Below are 25,990 nucleotides of genomic sequence, written 5' to 3'. Positions count from 1 at the left end.
AGATTTTGCACAAAACTAAAATGAAAAATGATTGGCAGCCTTCTGGAGAATTCTCAACATTTATGCAAGTGATTCTCATCTGTTGGATTATTTAACTTGCAGAAAATTGGAGTTGCTGGAGGTCTTTGGATTAAGGCTTTGTTTACAGATAACCATATGAAGTTTTCAAAGAATAGAACATCCTACCTGCAGTCAAATCCCATATGGAAAATATATATATTTTTGCAATGCAAAATGCATGTATTCCACCTTTTATTCCGAAAAGTCTGTCAAAATGTATAAATATATTTAAAATGTGTCCAAATCAATCAATCAAATTTATTTATAAAGCCCTTTTTACAACAGCAGTTGTCACAAAGTGCTTTACAGAGACACACGGCAAACAATAGTAGTGTTGAATTTCAGTGGCTAGGAAAAACTCCCTAAGAATGCCAAAATTTAGGAAGGACCCAGGCTCAGATACAGTGTGGTTGTTTCAAGAAGCACAATACGACGATACTTGAACAAAAATGAGCTGCATGGTCAAGTTGCCAGAAAGAAGACTTTACTGCACCAATGCCACAAAAAGCCTGGTTACAATATCCCCGACAACACCTTGACATGCCTCACAGCTTCTGGCACACAGTAATTTGCAGTGACGAGACCAAAACAGAGCTTTATGGTCACAACCATAAGCGTTATGTTTGTAGAGGCATTGACAAGGCCTATAGTGAACAGAACACCATCCCCACTGTGAAGCATGGTGGATCACTGATGTTTTGGGGGGGTGTGAGGTCTAAAGGCACAGGGAATCTTGTGAAGATGAATGCAGCATTTTATCAGAAAATACTGGCAGACCATTTGCATTCTTTTGCACGAATGCTGCGCGTGGGACGCTCTTGGACTTTCCAGCACAACAATGACCTTGAGCACAAGGCCAAGTTGACCCTCCAGTGGTTACAGCAGAAAAAGTGACAAATGCAATATATAGCCGCTATTTGTGGTAGAGGTAAACTTAGTAATAAACGTTAGTCAGTTTAAGTGTATCAATTTCATTCAAGAATGGCCAATTGACTATCCTAATGGCCAGTTGCAAAAGAGGATTTGTTCAGGATAGAGACAAGAGGCTATACTGACACCCAGCAAAATTATAGCTCCGTGGTGTACTGGTTAATGACACAGCCTTTCACATGGGCGACCCGGGTTTGAATCTCAAGATGGGAACACTTTTTTTATTGCGGGCCGGCTAAACTAGGCTTGCTTGGTTTCTTGTTCGGAGAGCAGAATGGAAGCAGTTTTGAGAGTTAAGTAAACAGTGGCTGTCCCAGGTACTTCTGTGAGTATATAAAGAAAGTGAATGACGGATTAAGAGAAGCTTTACAAAAAGACAGCAGGTAATTTAATACCTATGGTACAGGGGGAGAAAGAAAAAGCCTGTACTCTGGTGGAATGAGGAAGGCAGTGAGAAAGTGAAGATGATCACAGAAAGACTCACTTACTTCCTGGAGAGTAGAGGACTAATGTCACCGGATCAGAGTGGGAACAGTGGAGCCGGTACTGTACCTAGAACCAGAGGGCCCAGGAATATAAGGAAGAAAGCCTATGATGGAAGTTATTTCTTTGGGTACCAGCTCATGTGGGAGTGAAGGGTTATAAGGAGACAGATGTTCTGGCCAATTACGCTCTCAAACATAAAACTGTTGGCTTAGAATCAGTAAGGCAGAAGTGGATAAGATCAGTGGTGAATCACAAATGGCAAGAGATGTGGGACAGTGAGGAAAAGGGTAAAAATCTGTATAGAAAAAGGTTTGGGGCAGGAAAGTCCTCTGGGCAAGATGGAAAAGAGGAAAACATAATTACAGATTAATTAAGACTGAAATAGGGATATACAAGTCTCAATAGTACATTACATCGGTATGAACGCATCAGTCTGGGAGGTGTGGCAATTGCCAGATTGAGATGGAATCAGAACATATTTTATTTATGTGCCAGAGATATGGGAGGGGAAGGAAGGGATTTCTGTTGGTTGTCAATGATAATTCTGAAGAACCAGGTTTAGGCAAGCTATTGAGAAAATAATTTGGGGATGTAGTATTTAACAATTATTTTGTTTCCCTAGGGAGACGAATAATGGGGAGGACCTTCCCTGTCTCTGTACAACCCTCTAGTCCAGTTGGTGGCAGTAATGCACATTAAAAGTTGGTTGCCAAAAATTCACAGAAGAAGCATATTATTATTTTTATTATTATTACTATTATTTGACTTCATCCTGTGGGCTCATCTGGCCCCGTGTCAATCAGAGTTTTCAAGCGTCTAACTTCGACACACTATCTTCAGTTGTTACATAGCCCAGGGGTGACGATCTGTCCGTTTTGGTTCGCCAACCACCTGAAAGGAGAAAAACACAAAAGAAGAAAAACACGGGAAGTCGATTTGGAGACAATTACTACTTTGTGTTTCAAATAGCCCTTGAAGACCAAGTGAATTGAATAGGCCAGCTAAATACCTCTCTCGACTGAAAATGTCTAAACTACAGACGTTTCGTGTGTTTTTAAATGAGCGCTTAGCGGCGGCTACTGTGGAGATTTTGGGTGCAGTTGAGAAAACAGTTGCGGAATACCAAGAGGAGAATGATCGCTTACGAAGACTGCTGCGAATTACACCGAAGATAACACTATGTAGAATTGGTTCGTATGTAGATTTACTTATAGCTAGCTAGTTACAGATTAAATCAGGATCTGGGCAGAGGTGATTTTTTAATGACGGGTTCTCTGAGGCCAGTATCGTTCAGTCGAAATTCCCAATATCCAACTGTAAACGTATTACATATTCGAATTCTATATTTTTCATCAACTTAGACAACTACAATAAAATAACTTGGACATTACTGTCAATCGCAGGTCTTCTGATACAACAGCAGTACTATCCCAATACATATTGACGGCAGTAATGACTAGTGGGTCATGCGTTATGTTAATGGTTAAATTACGTTCTTAGGTCCTGGTTCAACTATACTAAGTGAATGAACAGTTTAGTCTATCAGTGATCACATTTCATAATTTAGTTTTTTAAAAATCACCATCTTTTGGCGCGTCAGAAGGCCCACAGTAGGGACAGATGTGTGTTGGGCCAGTAACCAAAATGTCGCTGGTTTGAATGCTGGCATGGCGGACAATATGGTGTTGTGCCCTTGAGCAAGACACTTAATACCAACCGTAATTACTTACAATATGGTTTTTGAAACATCTTTTATTTTGAGAAATTACCTTATAAATACAATGTACACTTAGGTACATTTGGTTTTGTATGATTGCTAGACCTTTTGTTTGGTGTAATGAATATGTTCACCTTCAAATTATGGACATGCTTAAGCTGTTCCTCCAAATAGTGTGACAACATACACTTCTGAAAACTAGCTAGAAAGCCTCTATACATTTCAAACTGTCTAGGTCAGGGATATTCAACTCTGGACCTTGAAGCCAGTTACACTTCAAATGTCCATTTGCAACCATTTCATTAGGGTCTTATTTAGACCAAGGACACCAGGTGGTGGTAAAACAAAGCCTGCACTCTCTGGACCTCATACTGTAAGAGTGGAATACCCCTGATCTAGGCTTTATGAGCCTTTTTATGTCTGAAAATTGTGTAAATAAACATGGAATGCATGTACCATTCCTATATTCCACCAGAGGGCAGCTTTACCTTGGTCATATTTAGTTAGCACCACCACAACAATGGCCTGGGCCACTAGCTGTATTGTTCCCTTAAATCAAAGTGATCAAGTGGTTGGTTGTCAATTCTTCTGTGTCTTTCCCTCTCTATCAGACTTTCTTTGTGGAAACATTTACATTTAAGATACCTTAAAAAGGCTCTAATCCAGAGAGCTTAATAGTAGTGATTGTATACATACATTTTCATTGTTTTTGTACTGGCCCACCCAGACGAATCATACCAACAACCCTGCTGTGGCAAGGGCCAGATTCTTACAAAATGAGCAGGAACCCCACAAGAGTACTGACATTTGTAATATGTCCTTCAAATTAGCTTTTATTTTGTCATAAGTTAAGAATCATGCACATGTTTATAACAACATGCTTCAATATGGATCCACTCCTGTAATTGTAATTTGTTTGAGTGGAGAAGACTAAAGAAGGACTGTCTCATTTATAACAAGCCCTTTTTCATATTAATTCACTTTTCTTTCCTCAATTACCTTTGACCATAGAGAATGGAGAAGTTGGGTACATTTGTTTGAAAATATCCCATCATTAGCCTTGGTCGGAGCCAGTAAACTTGGGTAGGAAACCAAAATATTGGAAACTACTGTCTTATGAAATGGGACGACATGACGGTTAGCCTTTTTTGTAATTAATATTGATCTTCAGTGAGACCTGCAAGGTGAGTTCATTTCCCAACTGTGCATTCATCCTGTTGACATATTAAACAGGTATGGGCGAGCATGGATTAACACCTAAATTATAATGGTAAAAAGAGGGTATAAAAATGTAATGTAAGTTTACAGATCTTGTTTAAATTTCTCCCATGGTTAAAAAAAAACATTATGTGCATTTTAACATTATTGTCTAATGACAACACACCAAATGTGGATGTGTGTGTAATATGACTAAGAAATGCAAAGAATGTATTACCCTAAGGAATGCCATATTGAATTGGAATGTTAATTTACTTTCATACCCCACAATGGAATACATATAAGGCTGTATAAATAATACTGCATCTGTTCTCTTCGCTTTCTATCCAGAATCCCTGGAGAACTCTCTCACAGTCTCTGAAGAACCGGTTCCATTTGAGCAGCAGTGGAGCCCCACCCTGGGACAAAAGGCCTTAGAGTCCATACAGATTAAAGAGGAGGAGGAGGAACTCTGGACCAGTCAGGAGGAAGAGCCACTACAAGGACTGGAGGCAGATATTATACAGTTTAAATTCACTCCCCGCTCTGTGAAAAGTGAATCTGATCAGGGTGATCCACTTCAAACCCTCACTGTTTCCCAAACTCAGACTGTGAGCAGAGAGTGTGAATATAAACCAGGAGATTTCAAAACTTCTGAAACTGGGACCTGCCTAAATGATCTTGATGTTACTTGTTACCCACCCGATAATCAAAACAAGGAATCCAGCCACACCACATCTAAAAAACCAAAACGTTGCCGTGACTGTGGCGAAACGTTTGCTCTGAAAGCCGACCTGCAAAGGCATTTCACTCTCACAAAGAGACCGAGGGAATGCAGGTTTTGCCAAAAACAATACAACTCCACTTGTAAACTGAAGGCCCATGTCCAACTCTGTCACGTGGAGAAACCGTGCCCAATATGTGGCAAGAATTTTAAATACAAAGGCGTTCTGTCCAGGCACATGATGAATCATGCAGGAGATAAATCAGCAGGATATAAACCTTATACCTGTGTTCACTGTGGAAAGAGCTTCAGTCAGAAAGGGCACCTAACCAATCATGTACGGACTCATACAGGTGAAAAACCGTTCAGCTGTGGATACTGTCCGAAAAGCTTCAGTCAGAAAGGACATCTAAATGAACATATTCGAACACACACAGGAGAGAAACCGTTTAGCTGTGGTGACTGTGGGAAAAAAAGCTTTAATCAGAAGTGGCTTCTTACCGAACATGTACGGACTCACACAGGAGAGAAACCATTTAAATGTAATGACTGTGGGAAAAGCTTCAGTTACAAGGGGGACCTAAGGAGGCATAAACTGTCTCACACAGGAGAAAAACCGTTTACCTGTGGCGATTGCGGGAAATCTTTCAATCATAAAGGACACCTAACCAAGCATATCCTCACCCACACTGGTGTGAAACCATTTAGCTGTAGTGACTGTGGGAAAAGCTTCAACCAGAAGGCAGCCCTAAAGACACATATTCTGACGCACACAGGAGTGAAACCGTTTAGCTGTGGTGAATGTGGAAAAAGCTTCTATCAGAAGGGACACCTAACTGAACACATTCGCACTCACACAGGAGAGAAACAACATGTCTGCTCAATCTGTGGTAAAGGGTTCACCCAGAAAGCTCATCTGGTGAGGCATGTAAATAACGTCCACAAGGAAAGAAAACTGTATGAAAACGGAAAAGAATAGACAGGCAGGTGGATGTAATAGAAACAAAATGCTTTGTCAACCGACAGGGAAAAATGTAAGAATGTGACCAAACGATTTGGTGCCAATTCATTTGATTGAACAATGTAGTTTATCATGTGTTGTACATCAAGCTTTATTGCTCTCAATTAATGGTGATCTGTGACATGCAGTGAGGTTTCTAAAATGTCTTGGGGAATTGAATAAATACATGAATGTGAAGAACTTGAATAGGTGATGTTCATTTCCCCCTTTCTGCAATAATAATTAAATATACATGTCCAAATGGCACTACAAAAATTTTGAATTTTTCTACTTGCCAGGGAAATTAGATTTGCACACAAAATGCTAGAACCATTAAACAAATTTTAAGTCAGTTAGGCCCCATGTATAACTTTATTTGCGTGTGTATTTTGTTGTGTATGTTTGTATTTTCTTTCTGATGTAATTATCAAAGGTGTTATTCAGTAATCAGTGGAGATTGTTATGATGGGTCTGTTGTAAACTAACTCAAGGGTTCTGAAACCTCAGTGAGGGAATTTCTTTTTTGATCCCCTGCTGATTTTGTACGTTTCCCACTGACAAAGAAATGATCAGTCTATAATTTTAATGGTAGGTTTAAACAGTAAGAGACAGAATAACGCAAGTATAATTTGATTTGCATTTTAATGAGTGAAATAAGTATTTGATCCCCTCTCAATCTGAAAGATGTCTGGCTCCCAGGTGTCTTTTATATAGGTAACAAGCTGAGATTAGGAGCACACTCTTAAAGGGAGTGCTCCAAATCTCAGCTTGTTACCTTTATAAAAGACACCTGTCCACAGAAGCAATCAATCAGATTCCAAACTCTCCACCATGGCCAAGACCAAAGAGCTGTCCAAGGATGTCAGGGACAAGATTGTAGACCTACACAAGGAATGGGCTACAAGACCTTTGCCAAGCAGCTTGGTGAGAAGATGACAACAATTGGTGCGATTATTCGCAAATGGAAGAAACACAAAAGAACTGTCAATCTCCCTCGGTCTGGGGCTCCAGGCAAGATCTCAACTCGTGGAGTTGCAATGATCATGAGAACAGTGAGGAATCAGCCCAGAACTACACGGGATGATCTTGTCAATGATCAAGGCAGCTGGGACCATAGTCACCAAGAAAACAAATGGTAACACACTACGCTGTGAAGGACTTAAATCCTGCAGCACCCGCAAGGTCCCCCTGCTCAAGAAAGCACATGTACAGGCCGTCTGAAGTTTGCCAGTGAAAATCTGAATGATTCAGAGGAGAACTGGGTGAAAGTGTTGTGGTCAGATGAGACCAAAATCGAGCTCTTTGGCATCAACTCAACTCGCCGTGTTTGGAGGAGGAGCAATGCTGCCTATGACCCCAAGAACACCATCCCCACTGTCAAACATGGAGTTGGAAACATTATGCTTTGGGGGTGTTTTTCTGCTAAGGGGACAGGACAACTTCACAGCATCAAAGGGACGATGGACAGGGCCATGTACCGTCAAATCTTGGGTTAGAACCTCCTTCCCCCAGCCAGGGCATTGAAAATTGGTCGTGGATGGGTATTCCAGCATGAAAATGACCCAAAACACACAGCCAAGGTAACAAAGGAATGGCTCAAGAAGAAGCATATTAAGGTCCTGGAGTGCCCTAACCAGTCTCCAGACCTTAATCCCATAGAAAATATGTGGAGGAAGCTGAAGGTTCGAGTTGCCAAACGTCAGCCTCAAAACCTTAATGACTTGGAGAAGATCTGCAAATAGGAGTGGGACAAAATCCCTCCTGAGATGTGTGCAAACCTGGTGGCCAACTGCAAGAAACATCTGACCTCTGTGATTGCCAACAAGGGTTTTGCCACAAGTACAAAGTCATGTTTTGCAGAGGGGTCGAATACTTATTTCACATCAAAATGCAAATCAATTTATAAAATCTTTGACATGCGTTTTTTCTGGATGTGTTATTCTGTCTCTCACTGTTCAAATAAACTTACCATTAGAATTATAGACTGATCGCTTCCATGTCAGTGGGCAAATGTACATAATCAGCAGGGGATCAAATTATTTATGAACTAGCACAACCAGTCCAATTATTAACATCTTGGCTGCTTGATTAAGGTGAGCTAGTTCAGGGCTGCCACACAATTGTGAGTCGGCTGGGGGTCCCCAGGAGAGGTTGAAGAACCACTGTTCTATGGGACCCTCAGCCACTCCATGTGCTTGATCTTATTCGGAGCTAGCACCCCTGAGTTTCATAGTCAAAATTATGAATTGTAGGGGCATTCATGTGCATTTTTCTTGTAATTTTGTTATGATTTCCTAATGGATGTGAATGGATTTGGCATTCATTTTAACTCAACAGTAGGAAGATTGAATGAGCACATAAACACCCTCTTTGTCACTCCCAACCGTTGGACATTTGCCACTTAACTGTCATTTTCAATGGTAATTTAAATATGGTTATTTCTGAAACTTCATTCTGATCATGTTTATACCAGTATAACATTTTCCAAATTCAATCACTGATCTTAAATGGTGGAGCCACCATACAGTCACGTGTTTCAGAGAACAGAGCCAAATCCTTTTATTTCTGCACTGGAGAGTCAACAGCAAGACAAACCTCCAAAAAGGGAATGTATTTGCAGGTGGTGGCCACAGACCATGACTCTCTCCTTATCCTTCCTCATGGATTTTTCTCTTATTTTGCATTTTGCTAGTGTTCCTGCCACTACTCGTAGCATGAGGTGGTACCCCATTCAGGTTGTACAGGTAGTCCAGCTCATCCAGGATGGTGCATCCATATGTGCCGTTGCAAGAAGGTTTGCTGTGTCTCCCAGTACAGTCTCAAGAGCATGGGGGTGACGGGCTGTTACACAAGGGCAGCACCATAGAAGGTCATCAACCCAGCAGCAGGACCAGTATCTCCTCCTTTGTGCAAGGAGGAGCACTGCCAGAGCCCTACAAAATGACCTGCAGCGGGCTACTGGTGTGCATGTTTCTGACCAAAGTGTCAGATACAGACTCCATGAGGGTGGCATTGTGTATCGGTGCATCCAACGCTGCCAAGTAGCGCCACAGACTGTCCAGGAGCTCACTGATGCCCTGGTCCAGGTCTGGGAGGAGATCCCCCAGGACACCATCCGCCATCTCATCAGGAGCATGCCCAAACGTTGTCGGGAGTGCATACAGGCATGTGGGGGCCATACACACTACTGAGTAACATTATGAGTTGCCATGATGAAATTCATGCAAGTTGAAACAGCCTCTGATTTCAATTGTTTACTTGTGTTTTCGGTGTGAGTTTGAATCCAGCCCTCAATTGTTTGGTGATTTTGGTTTCCATTGACCGTGATTACGTCATTTTGTTCTCCACGACTTAAACAATGTACAGTAACGATTTTTTGAACTGTATAATATGTAGTTCATTAAAACCCGATGTGTAATTTAAGTGGTCCCTAAATTATTTTTAGCAGTTCATATATTTTGTGGGATGCTTTCTAGACTAGGCAACTGGCCAGCAGTTATGACCCCTTAGTTTTTTGGTATTTCAATAGAAGCACTAAGTAGACCAAACCCAGCTGATATCAGTCTGATATCTATGGGAGACACGCCTTATTAAGCAGAACATATCTTTTTTTTAATTATAAAACTGCCTGAGCTGGCCATCAATAAAGCCCTGCAACTATGACCCTAATCACCAGACATATTGAGAACGTTTCACAAATATGCTTTCACAAGCACCCTATGAACATCAGACTGAAACAACCCGATCATACAAGCATGATCCTGTGTCGCATGGGTGACAGGGTTTTGTCATGTGTGGCCCCTCATCTATGGGACTCCCAAAGAGCCAGGTTCAATTTCCTCATTTAAAAAAAAAAACACAATTTAAGGCAAACTTATTCAAGCTACCTTTTAATTTGATTCATATTTTATGTATTTATAAAAAGAAGTTATAACTTTCATGTCTTAGAATGTTTTATATTTTTTTGATAACTCTTTTTATATAAAACATTTTAGAATGTTTTATATAAAAGCATTCTACAAATAAATCATTATCATTATATCCAGACAATCAGCTGCAGAAAAGTTACCTGGATTAGATTGGATAAGGCTGCTTTGCCCTCCGTCTGCAGCTGTTTAGTGAATTCTCCTGTATCTCTGTGCTTTCACCACCTTCTCCCATCCTTGTACTAATATCCTTGGACTCCTTTCTTGCTACAGCCTTTGGAAACCTTGACTTTGTGTAACCAAAATGTTGTATATGTTGTTTATGTGTATATGTTTATGTGGCAATATATGTAACAATCCCTGTATTGTTTTTTTGCTAGTTATGCAGAGTTATTATTCTGTGTAATATTTTATCTGTATGTAAAATGACATGTTACATAATTTAATATTTTCTTGGCATAGTTATGAGTACTTGACTGTTGCTCTCAGTAGTTATTTTACTTACCATTGAAATATATGGGCCAAAGATGGCGGTGAATCAGGTAATTTGCCCACCATAGCATTAATATTATGCATTGTTAGCTAAATTAGCTACCTGATAGTATGATAATGCTATCTTTTGTTGATTATGTATGGCTTTATACTATATGATGTGTGTCACAAAAAGGAAAATAGTGACGTGTTCTATATTCAGCAGCAGTGTGAAGTAAAAAACAAACATGAGTGGCACAGATTCAACATGTATATTTATAGCATAGTTCTCAATAAAATGTGGCAATCAAGTTCCATACATCAATCCATATTCATAGTTCAGTTCTAATTATTTGTGTCCCACTATTAGCCTTGTGATTAGCCCCCTGTCTCAGACCCAAGGTCTTACACTGCTATATTATTGTGCTGGGGGAGTAGGGTGTCACGTCCTGGCTGTGCCCCTAGCCATCTCTGCGCTGGGCTCGGGGCATAGCCAGGACAGGACAGGAGGTGGCCTTTAGCCACCTCTACTCCTTTTTTTGGTTTCCCCAATTGGAGGCAGGTGTTAGTTATTGCCTCCAATTGGGGACCCTATTTAAGTTTAGTTTGTAGGCCCCAAGGCATGGTTCATTTTGGTTTTGTTTGTCCTGTGTAAGGAATACCCACGTCACTGGTTGCTGCCTTTTTGTTTTGTTGGAGTCCTTCTTTCCTTTTTCATTAAAACATGGATTACCCTTGTGACCTTTAGTCTGCGCCTCTGTCCTTTAACCACCACAGCCGTGACAGAATGAACCACCAAAAAAGGAACCGCAGACGCACGAGGAAGACCCGCCATGGCCACAGGCAGCGCCCCCCGCAGCCAGCGCCCCCCGCTGGCTAAAGGCCACCTCTACTCCTTTTTTTGGTTTCCCCAATTGGAGGCAGGTGTTAGTTATTGCCTCCAATTGGGGACCCTATTTAAGTTTAGTTTGTAGGCCCCAAGGCATGGTTCATTTTGGTTTTGTTTGTCCTGTGTAAGGAATACCCACGTCACTGGTTGCTGCCTTTTTGTTTTGTTGGAGTCCTTCTTTCCTTTTTCATTAAAACATGGATTACCCTTGTGACCTTTAGTCTGCGCCTCTGTCCTTTAACCACCACAGCCGTGACAGAATGAACCACCAAAAAAGGAACCGCAGACGCACGAGGAAGACCCGCCATGGCCACAGGCAGCGCCCCCCGCAGCCAGCGCCCCCCGCTGCCCGGAAGCCGCAGCCAGCGCCGCCAGCGCCGCCAGCGCCGCCAGCGCCCCACGCTGCCCGGGAGCCGCAGCCAGCGCCCCCCGCTGCCCGGAAGCCGCAGCCAGCGGTCCCCGGGCCGCGACGGGCGCTGGCTGCGGCTCCCGGGCAGCGGGGGGCTCTGGCTGCGCTGGCTGCGGCTCCCAGGCAGCGGGGGGCGCTGGCGGCGCTGGCTGCGGCTCCCTGGCTGCGGCTGCCCAGTGGCCGCAGCCGACAGCTCCTCCCGCTGCCCAGTGGGCTCCCGACCGCAAGACCGGGACGACCGCAGCCGTGGCCGCAGCCGACAGCTCCTCCCGCTGCCCAGTGGCCGCAGCCGACAGCTCCTCCCGCTGCCCAGTGGCCTCAGCCGCCAGCTCCTCCCGCTGCCCAGTGGTCTCGGCCGCCAGCTCCTCCCGCTGCCCAGTGGCCTCGGCCGCCAGCTCCTCCCGCTGCCCAGTGGCCTCGGCCGCCAGCTCCTCCCGCTGCCCAGTGGCCTCGGCCGCCAGCTCCACCCGCTGCCCAGTGGCCTCAGCCGCCAGCTCCTCCCGCTACCCAGTGGCCTCAGCCGCCAGCTCCTCCCGCTGCCCTGTTTTCACTGCCGCCAGGACCCGCCGTGGACTGGCCGCCGCCCGTGTCCGCGGATGACTGGCCGCCGCCACCCGGGCCCGCGGATGACTGGCCGCCGCCGCCCGGGCCCGCGGATGACTGGCCGCCGCCGCCCGGGCCCGCGGATGACTGGCCGCCGCCCCCCAAGCCAGCGGATGACTGGCCGCCGCCGCCCGAGCCAGCGGATGACTGGCCGCCACCGCCCGAGCCCGCGGTTGACTGGCCGCCTTGTCCCGCAGCGCCTTCACCTGCCCAGGAGCCCCCGCATCGTCCCACGGCGCCCTCGCCTGTCCCGGCCTCAGCGGCGCCCTCGCCTGTCCCGGCTCTCCCTGACCCTCCGCCGGCTCTCCCTGACCCTCCGCCGGCTCTCCCTGACCCTCCGCCGGCTTCCCCATCTCCGGCTCCTTCGCCGGCTCTCCCACAGGGTTCTGACCCTCCGCCGGCTCCCCCGGCTCCTGCTCCTCCACCGGCTCCTATTCCCCCGCCGGCTCCCCCGTCTCCTGTTCCTCCGCCGGCTCCTGCTCCCCCGCCGGCCGTCAACCCTCCGCCGGCTCCCCCGGCTCCTGCTCCTCCGCCGACTGCCGACCTGCCGCCGGCTCCTATTCCTCCGCCGGCTCCCCCGTCTCCTATTCCTCTGCCGGCTCCTGTTCCTCCACCGGCTCCCCTGTCTCCTATTCCTCCGCCGGCTCCTACTCCTCCGCCGGCTCTTCCGCCAGCTCCGGACCCTCCGCCGGCTCCCCCGGCTCCTGCTCCTCCACCGGCTCCTATTCCCCCGCCGGCTCCCCCGTCTCCTATTCCTCTGCCGGCTCCTATTCCTCCGCCGGCTCCCCCGGCTCCTACTCCTCCGCCGGCTCTTCCGCCGGCTCCGGACCCTCTGCCGGCTCCCCCGGCTCCTGCTCCTCCACCGGCTCCTGCTCCTCCGCCGGCTCCTACTCCTCCGCCGGCTCTTCCGCCGGCTCCTGACCCTCCACCGGTTTCCCCGTCTCCTACTCCTCCGCCGGCTCTCCCTGACCCTCCGCCGGCTTCCCCATCTCCGGCTCCTTCGCCGGCTCTCCCACAGGGTTCTGACCCTCCACCGGCTCCCCCGGCTCCTGCTCCTCCACCGGCTCCTATTCCCCCGCCGGCTCCCCCGTCTCCTGCTCCTCCGCCGGCTCCTGCTCCCCCGCCGGCCGTCAACCCTCCGCCGGCTCCCCCGGCTCCTGCTCCTCCGCCGACTGCCGACCTGCCACCGGCTCCTATTCCTCCGCCGGCTCCCCCGTCTCCTATTCCTCTGCCGGCTCCTGTTCCTCCACCGGCTCCCCTGTCTCCTATTCCTCCGCCGGCTCCTACTCCTCCGCCGGCTCTTCCGCCAGCTCCGGACCCTCCGCCGGCTCCCCCGGCTCCTGCTCCTCCACCGGCTCCTATTCCCCCGCCGGCTCCCCCGTCTCCTATTCCTCTGCCGGCTCCTATTCCTCCGCCGGCTCCCCCGGCTCCTACTCCTCCGCCGGCTCTTCCGCCGGCTCCGGACCCACCGCCGGCCCTTCCGCCGGCTCCGGACCCTCTGCCGGCTCCCCCGGCTCCTGCTCCTCCACCGGCTCCTGCTCCTCCGCCGGCTCCTACTCCTCCGCCGGCTCTTCCGCCGGCTCCTGACCCTCCACCGGTTTCCCCGTCTCCTACTCCTCCGCCGGCTCTTCCGCAGGCTCCTGACCCTCCGCCGGTTTCCCCGTCTCCTACTCCTCCACCGGCTCCCCCGGCTCCTGCTCCTCCGCCGGCTGTCGACCCTCCGCCGGCTCCCCCGGCTCCTGCTCCTCCACCGGCTCCTACTCCTCCGCCGGCTCCTACTCCTCCGCCGGCTCTTCCGCCGGCTCCTGACCCTCCTCCGGTTTCCCCGTCTCCTACTCCTCCGCCGGCTCTTCCGCTGGCTCCTGACCCTCCGCCGGCTCCCCCGTCTCCTATTCCTCCGCCGGCTCCCCCGGCTCCTACTCCTCCGCCGGCTCTTCCGCCGGCTCCAGACCCTCCGCCGCCTCCCCCAGCTCCTGCTCCTCCGCCGGCTCCTATTCCCCTGCCGGCTCCCCCGTCTCCTGCTCCTCCGCCGGCTCTTCCGCCGGCTCCTGACCCTCCGCCGGTTTCCCCGTCTCCTACTCCTCCGCCGGCTCCTCCTTTTTTTGGTTTCCCCAATTGGAGGCAGGTGTTAGTTATTGCCTCCAATTGGGGACCCTATTTAAGTTTAGTTTGTAGGCCCCAAGGCGTGGTTCATTTTGGTTTTGTTTGTCCTGTGTAAGGAATACCCACGTCACTGGTTGCTGCCTTTTTGTTTTGTTGGAGTCCTTCTTTCCTTTTTCATTAAAACATGGATTACCCTTGTGACCTTCAGTCTGCGCCTCTGTCCTTTAACCACCACAGCCGTGACATAGGGTCAGTTCTCCTTCTCCACTAAGTTCTCCTTCACTATAAATCCTTGTTGATATGAGGAATACATTTTCTGAATTTTCCCGTTTTGAACTTAGGAGGACATGAGGTTCTGGCCCACAATCTGTGGAGTACCTGGCTAGGGGGACCCGTTTTTAGTCCCTGTCCAGAGTTCTCCTGGTTGTGTTACAGATCTAGACAATGCCTGACGATTTCAGCTGCCATTGTGCTGACAGCTCCTCCTTGTTGTCCCCGTCCTTGCCCATCTGGTCATGCTTTCCGACCTGGACTAAGTTTAAATAAACTCTAGATTCAGCCCACACGCATTTATAAATTATTACAATTGTAATCTTAATATGTTCACCTGGCACAGCCAGAAAAGGACTGGTCACCCCTCTGAGCCTGTGTCCTCTCTAGGTTTCTTCCTAAATTTTGGCATTCTTAGGGAGTTTTTCCTAGCTACTGAAATTCTACAGTGCTGTTGTTTGCTCCTTGGGGTTTAAGGCCAGGTGTTTTGTAAAAGCACTTTGTGACATCTGCTGATGAAAAAAGGGCTTTATAAATACATTTGATTGATTGATTGTGATTACACTTTCTTCACTTTCAACCTGAGGACCTGCCTACTTCCACTTTTTTAGGGTATTTCTGGAGTACTTTTACTTTATTTACAACCGTCTCCAAAAAAGTAGTGACACTGTGGGAGACCAGTTGCAGTAGTTTTGAAAGTGGAATGTTGTCCCATTCTTGCTTAGTAAAGTATTGCTGCTGCTCAACTGTTCGGTGTCTCCTTTGCTGTATTTGTCGTTTCATAATGTGCCAAGTTTTGTCACTGGGGACAGACTCTGGACTGCAGGCAACCAGACTCTTTTACTACAGAGCCATGCTGTTGTGAGATGTGCAGAATGTGGTTTAGAATTGTCCAACCAAAATAAACAAGGCCTTCCCTGAAAGAGACGTTGTCTGAATGGCAGCATATGTTGCCCCAAAACATGTATATATTGTTCAGCACTTCTGGTGCCTTCACAGATGTGCAAGTCACCCATGTCATGTGCACTGATAACAAGTCGGATGGTCCCTCTCCTCTTTGGCCGGAGGATGCGCATCCATGATTCCTAGAAATCATCTCCAATTTTGATTTGTCAGACCACAGGACAGTTTTCCACCTCACCTCAGTCCATCTAAAATAAGCTTGGGCCCAGAGAAGGCGCTGGCATTTCTGGATTTTGCTTTAGTATTTTTTTATTTAACATTTATTTATCCAGGAAGGACTCACTGAGATTACAAATCTCTTTTTCAGGAGTGTCCTGGCCAAGACAATCATCACAAACAAAAACTTGTTTAGAACACACAACACAAACATAGGAAAATAAAAATGTACCAACCATACCATCCAGCGCCAATAAAAAATAAATACAGCAACAATTTAAAAAGATGCAACATTTTTAAAGCAATTACATTGTTCTCAGTTTGTCTTTAAAAACACCCAGTGCTACATGCTCCTGCATTTTTAATTCCAATTGAAGACCATTCCATGCTGTAGGAGTAGCAACCCTAAAATCTTTTCTGCCCATCTCTGTGATGAAATCCCCAAACTGTTGGTAATTTTACGTTGTGGTACGTTATTCTTGAATTGTGGCACTATTTCCCCGTGCAGAGTTTCACAGACTGGTGAATCCCTCCCTATCCTCACTTCTGACAGACCCATCCTCTCTGGCAAGGCCGTAATTACAATATATATTGGGGGGGGGCATCCCCCCAACAAGAGGCGAGTCAATGTTTATTCATATAATAATCATTGCCATTCAGATCAGAAATGGTTTGTAATCCATTCCTGAACATCATGGCAAGAAGCTTGTTTACTTATATTTGTTTCCTGTTCACTCTGGTGCGTTCAGAGTAAAGAAAGAGAGGGAAAGAGAGGGTATGAGGATGCATGGCAGGGAGAGCAGGTGACATGGAGGTGAGTAAGAAAAGGAGCAAATATTGATGACCGATCAGATAATGCCATGTTGGTGTTGTTCTGACAACATCATAATTAATGTTGGCAAAGGTACCAAGATGGTTAGGTTAAGGAACAGATGTCTCTGAGGTTAGAGTTAGGTCAAAGGGTGGGGGTCAGGGGAATATTCTGTCTTTGGACTGGGGTAACCAACTAACTACAGGTCAGTTGCAATGATGGTCCTGGAGAAACATTAATTATGATGGGTTTATATAACTTTGATATAACTTTTTCCTAGATGCTAAATATCAAAGTGCGTGAAGATCGGACATTTGGTGCCACAGGAGTAAATTTTTTTGTGTTTTTCCAAAAATCCAAAATTGCAGTGAACTGCTGAACCCCTAATAATAATAATTAACTGGTACAAAAATAAGTGTTTCACCAATGAACTGCTGAAACACTAATAATAATAATAAACCAGAACAAACACAATAGGGTTTCACCAGTGAACTGCTGAAACTCTAATAATAATGAACTGGATCAAACACAATAGGTGTTTCACAAGTGACTTTGGTAGGGCATGGGCATATAGCCTACGTGCCCATGAGTTGTTGTTAAATTACAACTCTGATTTAGTTTTAATTTAACTACCATGTCTACAGTTTAAAGGTGAAACTGATAAGTTTAGCCCTCAGTTAGAAGTGGAACTGTAGAAACCAATGGAAACAGAAATTACTGAAGTACTGAGAATGGATTATATACTGAGGCTTAAACACTTAACACCCTGTCTACCAAAGGCACATTTTTAATAGTTAAAGCATTGGTTATAATGTTCATGCCACCAGCATGATTTTAGAATGACTAACATTGGCTTTAACTGAGGTTAGTTTATTTCCATTAGCTAGTGTTACTAGCTAGATAATGTCATTAGCATTTATCGCTAACGTCAGTGTCATTAACTATTTTTTATTGACACTGCTAGATTTTTTTAATTTTTTTATTAAATAAATCATGGCAGTGTTGCATTCCACAACATATTTGACTATAGTAGCAAATCATTGTACACATTAAAACAGTGGATTAATTTAGCTACTGAGCATAGATTAGCTACTAAGGCTGGAAAACATGACACTATATTAAAAAGGCTAAAACTGTTTTTTATAATGTTCATGTCATCAGAATAATTTTAGTTGGAGTAACTAGCTAGCTAAAATTGTTATAATTATTGTTAACGGTATCACTGTTAGCTATTTTAGTGCTCTTGCTAGCTGTTCTTTTGGATTAAATCATCATGCAACATAGCATTCCACTAAATATTTGACTGTTAGTGGTGTAATGATTCCGCAAATCCTCGATTCGACTTTCGATTTGTAGGTTTCGAATTTCGAATATCTACTTTTTTCAGTGTTAACTACACTGCTGTTAAGATGACTGACCCTGTTTGGTAAATAAAAAACAATAGCTTTTCATTTAAATATTTATGTCACAGGTGTGTCGAGGTGCGTGAATAAGGGAGCCAAACGCAGGGAGGTAGTTACTCTTCTTTCTTTCTTATTAACAAAAATGGCATGCGTAACAACAAGAGCGCAAAAGCGTGCAACAGCTTTGCAATTACAACACCAAACATAGAACAATACCACACAAAGACGCCCAGAAACAAGGGATATAGGCGACCTAATGAGGGAATGGACACCAGGTGTGTGCAATAACAAGACATGACAGTGCCGTGGGAGGAGGAGCGCCGAACACCACGTCGGGAGGGGCCCCGGGGCCGACCCGGAGGACGCCGCGCAGGACGATCAGGGCACCGACGATAGAAGTCGGCGAGGAGCTCCGGATCAAGAACATCCACCGCCGGCACCCAGCAACGCTCCTCCGGGCCGTACCCCTCCCACTCCACCAGGTACTGCAGGCCCCCCCCCCGGCGCCTCAAGTCGAGGACAGAACGGACCGAATACGCCGGGCCCCCCTCAATGTCCAGAGGGGGCGGAGGAACCTCCCGCACCTCAGGTTGCTGGAGGGGACCAGCCACCACCGGCCTGAGGAGAGACACATGGAACGAGGCATTAATCCTGTAATCAGGGGGAAGTTGTAACTTATAGGTTACCTCGTTCACTCTCCTCAGGACTTTGAACGGCCCCACAAACTGCGGGCCCAGCTTCCGGCAGGGCAGGCGGAGAGGGAGGTTCCGGGTCGAGAGCCAGACCCGGTCGCCCACTGTGTAGACCGGGGCGTGGCTGCGCCGGCGGTCGGCAGCAGACTTCTGGCGAGCCCCGGCGCGCCGGATGTGCCGATGAGCTACGGACCAGGTGTCCTCAGCGCGCCGGAACACTGAACAGGAGGACACGTACACTCTCACATCCTTGGCCAGACCAGGCCACCAGTACTTGTCGGTAAGGCAGCGCACAGTACGGTCTATGCCTGGGTGACCCGTGGAAGGGGACGTGTGGGCCCAGTAAATGAGACGGTCACGGACATCCAGCGGGACGTACTGACGACCCGCAGGACACCCAGGAGGCCCAGGATCGCCACGCAATGCCCGCTGAAGGTCCGCGTCCACGTCCCACAGAACCGGCGCCACAATGCACGAGGCAGCGTGTCTGCCTTGGCGTTTTTCGTACCCGGCACAGCGTGAAATCAATCCGGGTAAAAAACAACGCCCACCTGGCCTGACGAGGGTTCAGTCTCCTCGCCGCCCGGATATACTCCAGGTTTCGGTGGTCGGTCCAGACTACAAACGTGTGTCTCGCTCCTTCGAGCCAATGTCTCCAAACAGTCAAGGCGCTAAACACAGCCAACAGCTCCCTATCACCGACGCCATAGTTGCGCTCTGCCTCACTGAGCTTCCGCGAGTAAAAAGCGCAGGGGCTACGCTTAGGAGGGGTACCTGATAGTTGGGACAACACAGCACCTATCCCAACCTCAGAGGCATCCACCTCCACTATGAACGGCAGTGACGGGTCGGGGTGAGCCAAAACCGGGGCAGAGGTGAACATTCTCTTAAGGGTGCGAAAAGCCTCATCTGCCTCGGCCGTCCAGGTGATCTGGCTCGGCCCACCCTTCAATAAGGAAGTGATAGGAGTTGCTACCTTGCCGAAGCCCCGTATAAACCTACGGTAGAAATTGGCAAACCCAATGAACCGCTGCACCGCCTTAACCGTGGTAGGAACGGGCCAATTACGCACGGCTGACACACGATCAACTTCCATTTCCACCCCATCGGCGGAAATTCGAAACCCGAGGAAGGAGACGGCTCGCTGGAAGAACACACACTTCTCTGCTTTAGCGTACAAGCCATGCTCCAACAGCCGCCTCAGCACCCTGCGAACAAGAGACACATGCTCAGCACGCGTAGCGGAATACACGAGGATGTCGTCAATGTAAACCACAACTCCGCGCCCCAGCATGTCCATAAACACATCGTTCACAAAGGACTGAAACACTGCCGGGGCATTCATCAACCCATACGGCATCACCAGGTATTCGTAGTGACCCGTGGTGGTGCTGAAGGCGGTTTTCCACTCGTCTCCCTCTCGGATTCTCACCAAATTATACGGACTCCGGAGGTCCAGTTTCGTGAAGAAGCGCGCCCCATGCATTGACTCAATATATTGGGAAATCAGGGGGATAGGATATGAGTACCGGATCGTCAGTTTGTTTAACGCCCTGTAGTCAATGCACGGACGCCAACCCCCATCCTTCTTCCTCACAAAAAAGAAACTTGAGGAGGCGGGCGAGGTGGAACGGCGGATCTGCCCCTGCCGCAGGGATTCGGCTACATAGGTCTCCATCGCTGCAGTTTCTGCCTGCGACAGGGGATACACATGACAATAAGGCGGCACAGCATCTCCCTTTAGGTTTATAGCACAATCCCCGGACCGATGTGGTGGCAAACGACTAGCCATGGACTTCGAAAAGACCAGTGCTAAATCGGCATATTCCGGGGGAATGTGCACTGCGGAGACACTGTCTGGACTTTCCACCGAGGTCGCACCAACGGAAACACCTAGACACCTCTCCTGACACCCCTGAGACCACCCTGTCAACACTCTCTGCGACCAGGAAATAGTTGGGTTGTGTACCGACAACCAGGGAAGACCCAGCACCACAGGGAAAGCAGGTGAGTGGATAACATGGAATTCGATTAGTTCAGTGTGGGCGTGCTGTACGGTCATCGTGATAGGAACCGTGACGTGCTCAATGAGACCAGTGCCTAGTGGTTTGCTGTCTTAACCCGTAATGGACCTAGGTTGAGACAATGGCACCAGCGGAATGCGCAGTTTCCGTGCGTAACCGCTGTCCATAAAATTCCCAGCTGCGCCTGAGTCTACGAGCGCCTTACACTGAGAGTTAGCAGGAAAATCAGGGAAGGCCACCAAAAGTGTCATGTGCTTCGCAGAGAGCCCTGACAGTGTGTGTGGTCTACGCACCTGACTCAGTGTAGGGGTGTCAGGCCTCCTCCGCTTGACCCTCTCTCGCTGGAAACAGCGCCGTAATGGGCCAACCCCGGCCCGTTAGTGGACCAAACGGAGTTGGCCCAGTCCAACGCCTTGCCCCTCAGGCAGGAGACAAGGGCCGAGACCTTCTCCCTATCCCCCGGGTGAGGGCTGAGGGAGGCAAAGTAGAGCTCCAACTGGAGCAGGAACCCAGAGCACTGGGCAGGGTCTCCGCTGAATCCCTGAGGAAGGCTCAGTTGAATGGTCCTCCTCTGCGACGGTGGAGACGATGGCAGGGGCACTCCAGCCGGGTTGTGTGTCGGGGTTTGCTGCTCAGATGGCAGCCTCGCCTCCAACCGCCGCATAGCTTGGACCATCTCTGTCACGGCCTCCCCCAGGGACGCGATCATACTCCCATGCTGGTGGATAAGGTCGCTCCCCGCTGGCTCCATTCTGGAGGTGTGGAATTCTGTCACAGGTGTGTCGAGGTGCGTGAATAAGGGAGCCAAACGCAGGGAGGTAGTTACTCTTCTTTCTTTCTTATTAACAAAAATGGCACGCGTAACAACAAGAGCGCAAAAGCGTGCAACAGCTTTGCAATTACAACACCAAACATAGAACAATACTACACAAAGACGCCCAGAAACAAGGGAATTAATATAGGCAACCTAATGAGGGAATGGACACCAGGTGTGTGCAATAACAAGACAGGACAGTGCCGTGGGAGGAGGAGCGGCGTGGCTAGAAGGCCGGCGATGACGTGCGCCGAACACCACGTCGGGAGGGGTGGCGCGCGTCCTCCATGCGCGTCCTCGTTACAATTTAAATAACATTTAAATACAATGTAAAAATAAAAGCATAGAACATTTAATATCTTGACCAACTCGCAAAAATAGAACACTTACAACAATAAAAATGTTTAAAAAAATAATTGGTTGCAACTACGTCCAACACTTTTTGTCTATTTTAATTTAACTATTTACATTTTGGCATTTATTTGGCAAGGCTGCATATCCATTGCCATAAACTTTGCTATTGCATTTATTATTTCTTTGGCAAGAGTATAGTTTATTGGTAGTTTGGCTATAAATGTAGCTGGGATAGAAGGTTGAGTGAGTGTTTTCTTTCCACTTATATCAATATATTTATTTCACTCTCAAATAACCATTATCTAAAACTGTTCATGAATCACTTACCAGACTCCTACTGAAAGCCAGCTACTATCTAATGAGGTAATATGAATTTAATGTACAGTATAGTGTTGTATTTGAGGTTCAAGAGGGACTAGAAAATAATTTTGCTGGATGTAGCACAGTGCCCCATGATTTCACATTATATTTGTAATTTTACAAACTCTCCTGAGTATTTCATACAATGCATTTTTTGCGGTACTGAGATTTTTCGCAAGAAAGTATTCCTTGTACATTACAGAGGGGGGATGGAAAATATACTTTGGTAGGAAGTTTTAAACAAATCCTCTCCAAAGCTAATGAGCACAAGCAAATTAACAACAGTAACATTAAAATATAATGTTTTTTATTAGATAACATTGTGTATATTAATTTAAACTCTAACAATTTTTCAGTGTGCTCCACCTTATGTTTTGTTATGCATTCTTATGCATTTCGTTTACATGAACCGTACACGAACAGTTGCATGGATATGGTGGAGGTGGTAACAGCTGGCCACAATCAATGACATCCATCCATCCATCCATCATCTTCCGCTTATCCGGGGCCGGGTCGCGGGGGCAGCAGTCTAAGCAGGGATGCCCAGACTTCCCTCTCCCCAGACACTTCCTCTAGCTCTTCCGGGGGGACACCGAGGCGTTCCCAGGCCAGCCGGGAGACATAGTCCCTCCAGCGTGTCCTAGGTCTTCCCCGGGGTCTCCTCCCGGTGGGACGGGACCGGAACACCTTCCCAGGAAGGCGTTCCGGAGGCATCCGAAACAGATGCCCAAGCCACCTCAGCTGACCCCTCTCGATGTGGAGGAGCAGCGGCTCTACTCTGAGCTCCTCCCGGGTGACCGAGCTTCTCACCCTATCTCTAAGGGATCGCCCGGCCACCCTGCAGAGAAAGCTCATTTCGGCCGCCTGTATCCGGGATCTTGTCCTTTCCGTCATGACCCAAAGCTCATGACCATAGGTGAGAGTAGGAACGTAGATTGACTGGTAAATCGAGAGCTTCGCCTTGCGGCTCAGCTCTTTCTTCACCACGAGAGACCGATACATCGACTGCATTACTGCAGAAGCTGCACCGATCCGTCTGTCAATCTCCCGTTCCATCCTTCCCTCACTCGTGAACAAGACCCCTAGATACTTAAACTCCTCCACTTGAGGCAGGCACTCTCCACCAACCTGAAGTGGGCAAGCCACCCTTTTCCGACTGAGGACCATGGCCTCGGATTTGGAGGTACTGATTCTCATCCCCACCGCTTCACACTCGGCTGCAAACCGTCCCAGTGCATGCTGAAGGTCCTGGTTAAAAGGGGCCAACACGACAACATCATCTGCAAAGAGCAGAGACGAAATTGTGTGGTCCCCAAACCTGACACCCTCCGGCCCCTGGCTGCACCTAGAAATTCTGTCCATAAAAATTACGAACAGAACCGGTGACAAAAGGCAGCCCTGCCGGAGTCCAACATGCACTGGGAACAAGTCTGACTTACTGCCGGCAATGCGGACCAAGCTCCTGCTTCGGTTGTACAGGGACCTGACAGCCCTTAGCAAAGGACCCAGGACCCCATATTCCCGAAGCACCCTCCACAGGATGCCGCGAGGGACACAGTCAAATGCCTTCTCCAAGTCCACAAAACACATGTGGATTGGTTGGGCAAACTCCCATGAACCCTCCAACACCCCGTAGAGGGTATAGAGCTGGTCCAGTGTTCCACGGCCCGGACGAAAACCACACTGTTCCTCCTGAATCCGAGGTTCTACTATCGGCCGTATTCTCCTCTCTAGAACCCTGGCATAGACTTTCCCGGGGAGGCTGAGAAGTGTGATCCCCCTATAGTTGGAACACACCCTCCAGTCCCCCTTCTTAAAAAGAGGGACCACCACCCCGGTCTGCCATCCCAGAGGCACTGTCCCTGACCGCCACGCGATGTTGCACAGGCGTGTCAACCAAGACAGCCCCACAACATCCAGAGACTTGAGGTACTCAGGGCGGATCTCATCCACCCCCGGTGCCTTGCCACCGAGGAGTTTCTTGACCACCTCTGTGACTTCAGCCCGGGTGATGGACGAGTCCACCTCTGAGCACTCATCCTCTGCTTCCTCAATGGAAGACGTGACAGCGGGATTGAGGAGATCCTCGAAGTACTCCTTCCACCACCCGACGACATCCTCAGTTGAGGTCAACAGCTGCCCACCTCTACTGTGAACAGTGTTGGTAGGGCACTGTTTCCCTCTCCTGAGGTGCCGGATGGTTTGCCAGAATCTCTTCGAGGCCAGCCGATAGTCCTTCTCCATGGCCTCACCGAACTCCTCCCAGGCCCGAGTTTTTGCCTCCACAACCACCCGGGCTGCAGCCCGCTTGGCCTGTCGGTACCCGTCAGCTGCCTCAGGAGTCCCACAAGCCAACCAGGCCTGATAGGACTCCTTCTTCAGCTTGACGGCATCCCTTACTTCCGGTGTCCACCACCGGGTTCGGGGATTGCCGCCTCGACAGCCACCGGAGACCATACGGCCACAGCTCCGTGCGGCCGCTTCGACAATGGCGGTGGAGAACATGGTCCACTCGGACTCAATATCTCCAGCCTCCCTCGGGATCCAGTCGAAGCTCTGCCGGAGGTGGGAGTTAAAGATCTCTCTGACCGGAGACTCGGCCAGACGCTCCCAGCAGACCCTTACAGTACGCTTGGGCCTGCCAAGTCTGTCCAGCTTCCTCCCCCGCCATCGGATCCAATTCACCACCAGGTGGTGATCAGTTGACAGCTCCGCCCCTCTCTTCACCCGAGTGTCCAAGACATACGGCCGCAGGTCAGACAACAAAGTCGATCATCGACCTGCGGCCTAGGGTGTCCTGGTGCCATGTGCACTGATGGACACCCTTATGCTTGAACATGGTGTTCGTTATGGACAAACTGTGACTAGCACAGAAGTCCAATAACTGAACACTACTCGGGTTCAGATCAGGGGGGCCGTTCCTCCCAATCACGCCCCTCCAGGTGTCACTGTCGTTGCCCACGTGGGCGTTGAAGTCCCCCAGTAGAACGATAGAGTCCCCAGTCGGAGCACTTTCCAGCACCCCTCCCAGAGACTCCAAGAAGGTCGGGTACTCTGCACTGCCGTTCGGCCCGTAGGCACAAACAACAGTGAGAGACCTATCCCCGACCCGTAGGCGCAGGGAAACGACCCTCTCGTTCACCGGGGTAAACTCCAACACATGGCGGCAGAGCTGGGGAGCTGTCAATGACATGCTGTACTTAATTACAGAATTGCGAACTCCTTTTAAATTTTGCAGTTCGAAATCTAACCTAAACATTTGCAAATAAAAATTGGTATACCCCTATAACCGCAATTTTCTAAGCCCATATAGCATCATCTTGATTAGCCCCTGACCAACTTTTGTACATTTAAATCGCAGTACTGACCTGTGGGTGTATGCACTTCCGTGAGCATTTTATGTGCCATATTACCTTAGGATGGGGCTATTAGATTGGTCGATTCTTTATAATAATTTTATAATGTATTATAACAGCTCCCTGTTATGTTGCGCGCGCATCATGTATTGTGCAGGTCATTCAGATCAAGAATGTTTTTTGGCACTGTCATGGTGTGGTGAGCAGCAGCGCCACCGTGCCATATTTCCACAAGTTCCCATATTCTCACGAACACATCCCGGACTGTCACA

The 25,990-nt window shown here is 48.2% G+C and overlaps 1 protein-coding gene across 1 annotated transcript; it reads left to right on the top strand.

Annotated features, from left to right (window-relative positions):
* The first annotated feature begins 2,217 nt into the window (after positions 1-2,217).
* Positions 2,218-6,466, top strand: LOC105028757 (gastrula zinc finger protein XlCGF57.1-like). The gene is made up of 2 exons (XM_010901719.4): positions 2,218-2,666; positions 4,742-6,466. The coding sequence occupies exons 1-2, from the start codon at positions 2,501-2,503 to the stop codon at positions 6,091-6,093; spliced, it is 1,518 nt and encodes a 505-aa protein (XP_010900021.1). The 5' UTR covers positions 2,218-2,500; the 3' UTR covers positions 6,094-6,466.
* The last annotated feature ends 19,524 nt before the right edge of the window (positions 6,467-25,990 follow it).

Source organism: Esox lucius, chromosome 9, assembly GCF_011004845.1.
Source record: "Esox lucius isolate fEsoLuc1 chromosome 9, fEsoLuc1.pri, whole genome shotgun sequence".
NCBI classification, from domain to species: domain Eukaryota; kingdom Metazoa; phylum Chordata; class Actinopteri; order Esociformes; family Esocidae; genus Esox; species Esox lucius.
Note: the sequence above shows the minus strand (reverse complement) of the source record. Positions and strands in the feature narration are given on the sequence as shown.